The sequence below is a fragment of the Colobus angolensis genome, unplaced genomic scaffold (genome assembly GCF_000951035.1).
Source record: "Colobus angolensis palliatus isolate OR3802 unplaced genomic scaffold, Cang.pa_1.0 Scaffold154, whole genome shotgun sequence".
NCBI classification, from domain to species: domain Eukaryota; kingdom Metazoa; phylum Chordata; class Mammalia; order Primates; family Cercopithecidae; genus Colobus; species Colobus angolensis.
The window spans coordinates 4451214-4463346 of NW_012114644.1; the positions used below are offsets into that span (position 1 = coordinate 4451214).

A 12133-nucleotide genomic window follows, 5' to 3' on the forward strand; every position below is an offset into this window, starting at 1 on the left:
AAAACCATTAAGCTTGAGCTACACAATTAAAAAAAAAATAAAAATAACTGGAATAATCTTGGGGGGAAAAAAACAAAAGTGATGGACTCACACTTCCCAGTTTCAAATCTGACTACTAATCTATACTAATTAAAACAGTGTGGGTGCTAGCATAAGCCTGGGCATATAGACCAATGGAATTGACTTAAGAGACCAGAAATAAACCCTTATAACTGCTGTCAATTGATCTTTAACTCAAGTGGCAAGGTTACTCGATGGGGACAGAATACTCCCTTCAAATGGTGCTGGGACAAGTGGATAGCCACATGCAAAGTCATGACATTGACACTTCCCTTGCAGCCCATACAAAAATTAACTCAAACTGTATCAAATACCAAAATGTAATAGAAAAATGTATTAAGCTCTTAGAAGAACAGATAGATAAGGGTAAAATTTCATGACCTTGGATAAGGCAATGATTTCTTAGATATTGCATTGAAAGCACAACTAACAAAAGAAAAAATAGATAAATGAAGTTCATCCAAGTTAAAAATGTGTTGTGCTTCAAAGGACAACATAAAGTAGAAAGAAAAGCCACAGAATAAGTTAAAAATGTGTTGTGCTTCAAAGGACACCATAAAGTGGAAAGAAAAGCCACAGAATAAGAAAAATATGCAAATCATATATCTCATAAGAGATTTGTATCAAGTATATATAAAGAATTACCCCAACTCAATAATAAAAGGATAACCAGTTTTTTTTTTGTTGTTAGTTCATTTTTGTTTTTGTTTTTTGTGGGTTTTTTTTTCTTTTTTTGCTTGTTTGTTTGTTTTTGAGACAGAGTTATACTCTGTCACCCAGGCTGGAGTGCAATGGCATGATCTCAGCTCATTGCAAACTCTGCCTGCCAGGTTCAAGCAATTCTCTGCCTCAGCCTCCTGAATAGCTGGAATTACAGGTGCGCACCACCACACCCAGCTAGTTTTTTGTATTTTTAGTAGAGAGGGGTTTCACCATCTTGTCCAGGCTGGTTTTGAACTCCAGATCACTCGCCTTGGCCTCCCAAAGTGCTGGGATTACAGGTGTGACCCATCGTACCAGGCCAACCAGTTTTTTAAATAAGTGAACAACTGGAATAAACAGTTATCCAACAAAAGATATGAAAATAGCCAGTAAACACACAAAAACATGTTCAACTTAATTAGCCATCAGGGAAATCAAAATCCAACTCACAGTGGGATACCACTTCACATCTACAGGGATGGCTGTGCTTTTTATAGATGTTAAATAACAAGTGTTGACAAGGATGTGGAGAAAATGGAACTCTTGTACATTACTAGTGGGAAGATAAAATTGCGCAGCAAGCTGTGGAAAACAATTTGGCTGTTTCTCAAAAAAATTAAACATTGAATTATATGACCCAGCAATTCTGCTCCTAAGTATACCCCAAAGAAATAATCACAAAGATTCAAAAAGATACTTCTAGGTATATGTTTATTGCAGCACTATTCACTGTAGCAAAAATGTAGGAAAAAAAAAACATGTCCTTCAACTGATTAATGGATAAAGAAATGATGTACGTTGGAATATAACTCATGCATAGAGAGGAATGAAACTATAACGTGGGTGAACCTTAAAGGCATTATGCTCAGAGAAATAGCCAAGAAGAAAAATGATACCTGTGTATGATTTCACTTACATGAAACATGTAGACTACGCAAATTCATAAAGATAGCATCAGTGGCTAGGTGTGGTGGCTTATACTTGTAATTCAAGCAGTTTGGGAGGCTGAGATGGGTGGATCACTTGAGGTCAGGAGTTCGAGACCAGCCTGGCCAACATGGTGAAACCCTGTCTCTACTAAAAATACAAAAATTAGCCAGCCATGGTGGCACATGCCTGTAATCCTGGCTACACTGGAGGCTGAGGCAGGAGAATCACTTGAACCCAGGAGGCAGAGGTTGCAGTGAGCCGAGATCACACCACTGCACTCCAGCCTGGGTGACAGAACAAGACTCTGTCTCAAAAAAAAAAAAAAATAGAGGTAGCATCAGTGGCTACCAAGGACTAGGGGCAGGGGAAAGTGGGGAGTTATTGATCAATAGTATGAAGTTTCTATGTGAGATGATGAAAATTTTCTGGAAAAAAATATAGTGGTGAGAAAGTAGAATGTTGTGAATATAATTAATGGCATTTAATTGTACACTTAACATGATTAATGTGGCATATTTTATCTTATATATTTGACTGCATCTAAAAAACACTGGGAGAGGGAAAACCCATCATGTAAAATACACCTGTCCTGATCAGATGGTCCTCATTGTACCCATGTACAGGCCCCTCATGACCTTCTGCACAGAAATAACCAAGGATGTAAGGACATGAGGCTTCCCAGCCAACTGTAGATGCACAACATAAATGTATCTGCAAAGAGACTGAGGCACAAACCTCAGCACTGCCAGGACACACCCCCTTCTCGTGGATTCTGACTTTATCTGACCCAGCCCACTGTCCAGATCTTGTTGTGGGGTTGGGACAAGGGAGGTCATGAAGCCTGTTCCCGGGGCACTCTGTGTGAGCACACGAGACCCCTCCACCCCATTAGGTCTCCACACACAGCTCTGACCATCAGGCATTATGAGGAGGACTCCAGCATGGGCTCAGGGATCACACCAGAGAATCAGCTACAGAGAGGAAGATGGGCTGGAGGAGCTGATGGATGTCACAGAGCAGGATCCCTGCAGTTCACAGGTCCAGCTCACCCTGGTGTAGGTGCCCCCCCCCACACCCCACCGACCGATCCAGGCATCCCTGACACAGCTCCCTCCCGGAGCCTCCTCCCTGCTGACACATCAGGGTCCCTCACTCAGGCTGTCCAGAGAGGGCAGCACCTTGGACAGCGCCCACCCCTCACCACCCCCGCCCCCAACTTCCCCCTTCCTCCCTCCCAGGGCTCAGGGCTCATGGCTCAGAACAAATGGCAGAGGCCAGTGAGCCCAGAGATGGTGACAGGGCAATGATCCAGGGGTAGCTGCCTGGAACAAGGGCAGATGAAGTCACAGACGGGAGAAGATGGTGCAGGAAGAAAAACCCAGGAGTGGGCAGGAGAAGAGAGGAGGACACAGGCTCTGTGGCTGCAGCCCAGGGTGGGACTGTAAGTGTGAAGACATCTCAGCAGGTGAGGCCAGGTCCCATGAACAGGGAACAAGCGCCCACCTCCCCTGATGCAGGGACACAGAGAGTGTGTGGTGCTGTGACCCCAGAGTCGGGATCCCCTTCTCTGGTCCCCAGGGAATAAGAAGTGAGATTGACTTGCCCCTGCTCCTCTCTTCTCCCCTGACATTCACCTTCCCCTCATGCCCTTCCCTCTCTAATATGATTTGGATCTATGTCCCTGCCCAAATCTCATGTCCAATTGTAAAACCCCAGTGTTGGAGGTGGGGCCTTGTGAGAAGTGATTGGATCATGCGGGTGGATTTTCTGCTTTGACGCTGTTTCTGTGATAGAGGTTTCACGTGATCTGGTTGTTTAAAAATGTGTAGCACCTCTCCCCTCTCTCTCTCTCTTACTCATGCTCTGCCATGTAAGACGTTCCTATTTCCCCTTCACCGTTCAGAATGATTGTAAGTTTCCTGAGGCCTCCCCAGGAGCAGAAGCCACTATGCTTCCTGTACAACTGCAGAATGATGAGCAAATTAAACCACTTTTCTTTATAGATTACCCAGTCTCAGGTATTTCTTTATAGCAGTGTGTGGACAGACTAACACAATCTTCTACTCCCAGATCCCTGCACAGTGCTCAGCCCCAGACATCACTGCCCCAGACATCACTGCCCCTGGGGGCATGCACAGTGCAGCCTCCTGCAGACAAAAACAAAGTCACAAAAGGTGACAAAAATCTGCATTTGGGGACATCTGATTGTGAAAGAGGAAGGACAGTATACTTGGAGCCACAGAGACTGGGGCTCACCAAGCTGAAACCTGGTGGCACTTTGGCATAACATGTGCATGACCTGTGTTCAATATCTACAGATCAGTGTTGAGTAAAACAGCCTGGTCTGGGGTCGCTGCTGTCCCCACTTCCCTCTCCGTCCACCAGAGGGCGGCAGAGTTCCTCCCAACCCGGAGCCTCCCCAGAGGCTGGTGACCTCCGTCAACGGGTCACGTCGGCCCACGTCCTCCTCGCCCTCCGAGCTCCCCACCGAGACTCTGTCAGCTCCTCCCTGCAGCTCGGCGGCCGCCTACCTGAGGCCTCTCCCTCTGCAAGCAGCTCCTGTCCCCGACACCCCCTCCTTCCCAAGGCTCAGCTGAAAGGGCATTTCCCAGGGCAGCTCCCTGTGATGTCCAAGACAGCTCAGTCTCTCACAGGCTCCGACGCCCCCAATGCTGTCATCTCACAGCCCTTCTCTCATTACCATTAACTCCTCAGCCCCACGAAGTTCACTAAGCGCCTGCCTCCCTGTTACAGGAAAACTCTGTGGGTGTGGGGTCCACCCCTGTCCTGCTCTCTGTGGAATCCCAGGGCCCAGTCCAGTGCCTGACATGAGACAGATGCTCATCAAATACTGGTTAAATGTGTGGGAGATATCTAAAGAGAAGCATATCACCTCCGTGTGGCCCCCGGAAGTCAGAGTCTGTTCCTTGTGGACACAGGGGCACTGGCACCAGCACGGGAGAAGGCCAAAAGTGCCCACGGCTGCCCCAGGGACGAGGCCTCAACCCCTGGAGCTTCAGAAAGGAGGACAGAGGACTGCATGGAATAGAACCTGGGCCAGCCCAACCCTGCAGCCTAATCCAGGGTTCAGGGTCAGCTCACACCACGTGGACCCTGGTCAGCATCCCTAGGGCAGCTCCAGACAAGGCCGCAGGTCTCCTTTTACCCTCCAGGGGGCGACATCGCAGACAGACAACACTCAGAAAATGGATTCCCCTGGACAGGAACCTGGCTTTGCTAAGCAAGTGTAGGTGGAGCCTGGTTTCCATCCCTTGCCCCAACAGACCCTTCTGATCTCTCCCACGTACCTTTCTGGGTTCTATGAGTACCCTGTTCTGCCAGGGGTCCCTGGGCAACTCCCGACTCCCTCCTGGTACCACCACGGGGAAGGTGGGGTGACCACAGAACAGTCAGCCTTGCAGAGGACAGAGACCACCCAGGACAGTCAGGGAGAACACGGACAGGCCCTAAGTCACAGCTCAGCCCACAGATATGGAGAGGGAGGGTCCCCCTGGAGCCTTCCCCAAGGACAGCAGAGCTCAGAATCACCCACCTCCCTCCACCACAGTCCTCTCTTTCCAGGACACACAAGACACCTCCCTCTCCACATGCAGGAGCTGGGGACTCCTGAGACCTCTAGGCCTGGGTCTTCATCCCTGGATGAGAGGCCGGGCTGGTGGTACTAGAGACAGAGGGCTGGTCCCTCCTCAGTCACCACCCAGTGAGCCCTTTTCTATCTCCCAGAGCCACCTCCGTCACCTTCCTACTGAGCATCATCCCACCTTCCCAGAGCACTGGAGAGCGTGGGGAGACCCGGGGCCCAGCTGGGTTTCTCTGTCACAAGGGAAAATAATCCCCCTGGTGTGACAGACCCAAGGCCAGAACACAGCAGAGTTCAGCACTGGGGAAGGCAGGTTGTCCTCCCAGGGAACGGGGATCCATCCACCTTGCCAGAAAGCTTTGTCTGGGGAACTGAAAATAGAAGGGAAAAAGGAGGAGGGACAAAAGAGGCAGAAATGAGAGGGGAGAAATGACAGAGGACACCTGAATAGAGACCACACCCATGACCCACATGATGACAAGAAGTACTCCTGGGGTAGGAGGAGACTCAGAGCAGAGGGAGGAAGGACAGCAGACCAGGCAGTCACAGCCACCCTGACAAGAGCGTTCCTGGAACTCAAGATCTTCTCCACAGAAGAGGACAGAGCAGACAGCAGAGACCATGGGATCTCCCTCAGCCCCTCCTCACAGATGGTGCATCCCCTGGCAGAGGCTCCTGCTCACAGGTGAGGGGAGGACAACCTGGGAGAGGGTGGGAGGAGGCGGCACAGAGACTGGCTGGGGTCTCCTGGGGAGGACAGGGCTCTGAGACGGACAGAGGGCTCCTGTTGGAGCCTGAATAGGGAAAAGGACATCAGAGAGGGACAACAGTCACACCAGAAAAATCAAATTGAACTGGAATTGGAACGGGGCAGGAAAATCTCAAGTGTTCTATTTTCCTAGTTAATTGTCACTGGCCACTACATTTTTAAAAGTCGTAATAACTGCATCAGATGATACTTTAAATAAAAACATAACCAGGGCCTGAAACATTGTCCTCACCCGCCTACCGCAGACATTGGAAAATAAACCCCAGGCCGTTGAGGGCCCTGAGAAGGCTCATGAGCTCATCACAGGAGTCTGCAGCCTGTCCCAGGCACTGAGGTGCAACCAAGATCACACAAATCCCTGCCCTCATGAAGCTCATGCTCTCATGGGGAGGAAGATAGACACGCAAAGAGATCTAGAATGTGAGGTCAGGTGTTGACAGGAGCCCTGGTGGGAACAGAGCAGGGAAAAGTCAGAAAGAAAAGACCCAGGGTCTCTAGAGGAGGTATCAGGGAAGGAGTCTCCCAAGAATGCCCTGATGTGAGCAGGACCTGAGGCCAGTGGGGAGGCAGTCGTGCAGACCCCTGGGGAGGGGCATTCCACATAGGGAAATGCCAAGGTTGGAGGTGCTAAGGAAATAGGAGTCACGCTGCTGACCTTGACCCAGTAGGACACACATATACACACTCACTCACTCCAGGGCTGGGGGATGAAGAGACCTGCTCAGGACCCAGGGCCCCATTTTTCCACCCTAATGCATAGATCCCAATATTGACCGATGCTCTCTCCTCTCTCCTAGCCTCACTTCTAACCTTCTGGAACCCGCCCACCACTGCCCAGCTCACTATTGAATCCAGGCCGTTCAATGTCGCAGAGGAGAAGGAGGTTCTTCTACTTGCCCACAATCTGCCCCAGAATCTTATTGGCTACATCTGGCACAAAGGAGAAAGAGTGGATGCCAGCCATCGAATTGGATCATATGTAATAGGAACTCAGCAAACTACCCCAGGGCCCGCATACAGCGGTCGAGAGACAATATACTCCAATGCATCCCTGCTGATCCAGAACGTCACCCAGAATGACACAGGATTCTATACCCTACAAGTCATAAAGGACAGTCTTGTGAATGAAGAAGCAACTGGCCAGTTCCGGGTACACAGTGAGTGATTCCCCATGACCTCTGGGTGTTGGGGTTCAGTTCTACTTCCCACATACGGGATTCTCAGGTCTGGGCTGTGCCTGTGCCCGCTCTGCATTACGTGCCGTGTTAGGGTTTGGGCATTCAGTGCAGGACACACACAGAAGTGACAAACTTCAACAGATCAGAATTCCTTTCCGGCATCCAGACCCTGCAGACACTCACTGCAGAGGAAGGACAGTCTGATGGGGAGGACTCAGCAGGGAGATGTCAGTCTCAGCCTAGCACCCCATGCCTTCCCCATAAACCTGACCCTGAGAAAGACCCTGGAGAACTGGATCAGGGCCTGGCCTGAAGGACCTCCTGGGATCTTCACAGAGAAGCTCAGCCCCAGGGTTCCTGACTCCAGGTGACCCAGGGGAGCCTGTGCCGGGGCTAGGTTGTGGCCTCCTGGGCAGGGCTGACTGGGAGCAAGGACTTACCAGCTGTCCAAGGGCCGTGGCTCCTGGAGCTGGATTCTGGATGCAGAATCGGAGTTTCTGGCCACACCTGTTCCCTGTCCCCAGAGTCTCATCTGGGCAAGGACAGAGCCTTGTCCTTTACTTGAGACTCAATGTAGGGAGGATAGATAGACAAGGTTACTAGGGCATCAGTCCATTGCCCTGGGGACATAGGTGACTCCATGGGAAGTTCAGTGTCCTCAGAAGGAGGAACAGAGGAGAGAAGATGCTCCTGGCAGCTCCTTGTCCACCAGGGATCAGGCCCAGGGCCCTCTCTCTTGGAGGCAAATAAACATAAATGCTCTTCCTTTGGGCAGCCCCTCTGTGCAGAGCTGAAATCAAGTGATTGTAAATATTTTGAGGTTAGTTCACAAACAATCTCACAGCCAAATAATACTTATCCTACTTATTGAAAGGTAATTGAGGCACAGGGAGACAGTCACTAACAAGGGTCACACAGGACATAGGTGGCAGATTAGAGACATATAAGGTCTGTCTGCAGCCAGAACCCCCTCCTCTCCTCAACCAGGGGTGGGTGGGGCTGTTTGTTGTTAGGCATTTGCAGACCTGAGACCAGTCATGGGTCTGCTTCCTTTTGTCTTGTGCATCCACAGCTCAGAAGCGGAGATTCTGGTCTGGAGAGTGAGAAGTAAATGGAGAGCTAATCGGTTTTACTCTAGAACTAAATCACTTCAATTGTCAGGGTCAGTGCCGGGATTGTCCAGACCTCTCCCTTAGATCCACAGCCCCCTCACTGGACCTGAAATCCTGTGTTTCCCGATTTGTCAGTGTCACTCCCATGGGAGGATAAAGGAAAGGATTTCGCTTTCTCTCCGCACTCATACCCCTGCGCCAACACAGGCCCAAAGTGAGACACACTCTTGCTCAGTAGCTCTCTCATAAAGGAGGGAATGAATGAAGGAATGATCCATAATCTCTCTAGAGACTGGATCCTGGATGCAGAATCCTAGGAGGTTCTGGCCTGTTCCCTGTCCGTCAGGGGCTAAGATCCATGTACCATTCCTCTGACCCCCTGTCCTGAAAGTAACCTTATCTCATGTGACTCTGGGGTTCCTTGGCCATGGGAGGGTTTTCAAGGCTCCCTGGTCCTGGTCAGAACAGTCAAGAGACTCCTGCTCCTGGTGTCTCTGAGGTCACTATACCCCGCATGTCTCATTGCCATGGGCATTTCTGACTGTCTCCTGTTCCTCCGTGTTCCTCCCTCTTCATTCCAGCTGGGATGCCTATCCCTGAACATCTTCCTCCACTCTTAGGCCTTCCCCAGACACTCCCTCAAACAAGGCTGGCTGTGCTGTTTTCTTCCCGCTCACACTGTGGCCTGGCCCACTTCCCAGGCAATAGGGAAGGCACAGAAATCAGCTGGAGCAGCCGCCCCTGCCAGGCTCCATCACAAGCCAATGTCAACAGGTCACCAAGAGAATGAGCTTCCGCTGTGTCCCTGCCCAGGGCTCTTTACCTCCATGAGGCCAACACACGGAACAGGCAGCAGGACAGGGATGAGCAACTCCTCCATCCACTCCCTACACTGACTCACCAGGGGGTCAGAGACAGAAGGACAGGTCTGCAGTCCCCAAAGCCCACATGCTTATTCCACCCATTTCACTACCTACTCCATCTTCATCCTGGTGTGGGGCTCACATCCTCCAGTGGATCCTGGGGCCTCCCCCAGGTGCAGCTGGCCAAGCAGGTGCTGTCTGATGGGTTTGCTGTCCATTCTACATATACCTGTGTCCTCGTGATGATGCCATTGTCATAAGGTGGGGTCTCTTGGACTGAGAAGTGCACCAGCCACTGGCGTCTCACTTAGACTCTGCCCAGTTATACAAACTTAAACTCTAGTTGCGCTTTCTGAGGTTGATAGGAGAGGAAGAAAACCTTTCATGTGCCTGATTTGGGGCTTCTCCTCTTTTTGCCTAACTCTGCACAGGAACCAGGGGCAGGGAGTGCTTTCTAAACTTACTACCATAACACACATCACTTCTCCTAATTTGGCATCATTTCTCCCTTTATGTAATTGACACACCTAAGACTTCCTCTCTGACTGGTTCTGTCCTCCTAACAGGACTCATACCCTTCTCTCTACTCAGGGAGTCACTGATTTCAAATCACCTTCAGCATCTGCCTTTGAGCGTAATGTGATCCCACTGGAATTGAGAGCAGACCTAAACCTTCGTATCATATCAAGAGAAGTACTACTTCCAGCAATTGATCTTAGATCTTTAGGCCATTAACAACAATTTCCACTTCTGGAAAATGTTTCCCCCAAATGTCTTCCATTTTTTTTAACTCTAGTCAGAAAATAATATGAGATCAAAACCACTGACAAATTTTTAAGGGCAAATTATAGTATTACAGGTTGAGTATCCCAAATCCAAAAATCCAAAATCTGAAATGCTCCAAAATCCAACATTTTTTGACCACTGACATGATGCTCAAAAGAAATGCTCACTGGAGGCTGGGAGTGGTGGCTCATGCCTGTAATCCCAGCACTTTGGGAGGCCAAGGCGGGAGGATCATGAGGTCAAGAGATCAAGACCATCCTGGCCAACATGGTGAAACCGCATCTCTACTAAAAATACAAAAATTATCTGGGTGTGGTGGCGTGTGCCTGTAGTCTCAGCTACTTGGGAGGCTGAGGCAGGAGAATAGCTTGAACCCAGGAGGTGGAGGTTGCAGTGAGCTGAGATTGTGCCACTGCACTCCAGCCTGGCAACAGAGCGAGACTCCATCTCAAATAAAAAAAAAATAAAAATAATTCTAAAAAAAGGGAGAGAGAGATAAAAAGAAAAGAAAAGAAAAGAAAAAGAAAAGCTCACTGGAGCAATTTGGATTCTGTATTTTCAGATTTGGGATGCTAAACTGGTAAGTATACTGCAAATATTTTCAAAACTCAAAAACAGTCAAAAATCCAAAACACTTTTAGTCCTAAGCCTTACACATAAGAGATACTCAATCTGTATGAACTATAGGCACCGAGCTGAACAGCAGATCTCTAGAACCTCCTCATCCTGCGTAACTGAAACTGCAGAGCCATGAACAACTCTTCATTCCCCCACTTCCCAGGCCCTGATAACCACCATTCTACTCTCTGATTCCACGAGTGTGGCTACTCTAGGGGCCTCATATCAGTGGAATCCTACAGTATCTGCCCTGTGAGTGGCTTATTTCATTTAGCATAATGTCGAATGGGAGAAAATAATTGCAAAATTTCTTCTCAACGTTCTATCTCATAACTGTCAAACGCACATGGTCCTTGAGGGCCAGATTTCCAGCAGTTCATGCTTTCCCTTTTCCACCAGTCAGTTCTGCATTTGCAAATGTCCACATGTATTTATGGAGAGATCCACCAGTCCTCGCCTGCCCTCTGCAAGGAAAGGGACATTAAAGACTGAAGACAGGCCAGGCATAGTGGCTCATGCCTGTAATCCCAGCCTTTTGGGAGGCTGAGGTGGGCAGATCACCTGAGGTCAGAAGTTCAAGACCAGCCTGACCAAGATGGTGAAACCCAATCTCTACTAAAAGTATGAAATTTAGCCAGGCATGGTGGTAGGCACCTATAGTCCCAGCTACTTGGGAGGCTGAGACAGGAGAATTGCTTGAACCCGGGAGGCAGAGGTTGCAGTGAGCCAAGATCATGCCTGGCCGACACAGCAAGACTCCATCTTGAAAAATAAACAAACAAAAAAAAGACCAAAGGCAAAGAACATACATATGGTTCTGCTGTTAAATCCAGGCAGCTCCTGCCTGTAACCTCACTCTTTTCTAGATCATTCCCTGGACTCCACTCTATCTTTAGGGGTCACTGGCTCAAGTCAGTCATCATCAAATACCTGGGGAAAACTGCCCCACCTTGTGCCTCCACTGCCTGACAACTGAGCTGACCTCCAGGCTTGCCTCTGGTGTCCCCTGTGTTATTTCTGCTGAAACACCCAGTCCCAGGCCAGCCTGTACAATACCTACAGGGTTTAAGGACAATGGGAAGTCCTATCATCATCCATTTCTAGGATGTCCTTAGACAGGGAAGCTGCAGAAAAAATACACCGAGGGAAACAAAGCAGGACGGAAGGTGGAAGGGACTCAGCACCTGAACGTTCCAGATGAGGACCCCAAGGTGGGCCAGGCAGTCAGCTGATCAGGGAGGGACCAGGAGAGGCACCAGGAGCTATGACCCCCCAAGTCCTGTGTCTGTCCACAGCCCAATGCTGCTGCTCAATTAACACTTGAGAAAGTCTGTGATTCTCCCACACAGAGCAGGTGGCCTCAGAGCTCTCAGATCATCATGCATCTGTCTTGTGACACACACACACCTGCTGTGGGCTTTTAAGGACTCAGGAGGGCTGGGAGGTGGGAAGTGCCAACTCTGATTGAAAGATGCCTGTGAGGAATCAAAGGTGCCACACAGGGCAATCTTCTC

The 12133-nt window shown here is 49.5% G+C and overlaps 1 protein-coding gene across 3 annotated transcripts in view; it reads left to right on the forward strand.

Moving 5' to 3' along the window:
• The first annotated feature begins 5767 nt into the window (after positions 1-5767).
• The window catches only part of LOC105507867 (carcinoembryonic antigen-related cell adhesion molecule 3), a 108404-nt gene continuing 102038 nt past the window's right edge, over positions 5768-12133 (forward strand). For all 3 annotated transcript variants that reach the window (XM_011936579.1, XM_011936580.1, XM_011936583.1), the window contains exons 1-2: positions 5768-5978; positions 6860-7219. In XM_011936579.1, coding sequence (XP_011791969.1) covers positions 5915-5978; positions 6860-7219 — 424 coding nt within the window. In that variant the 5' untranslated portion in view covers positions 5768-5914. The remainder of the gene's footprint in view (positions 5979-6859; positions 7220-12133) is intronic.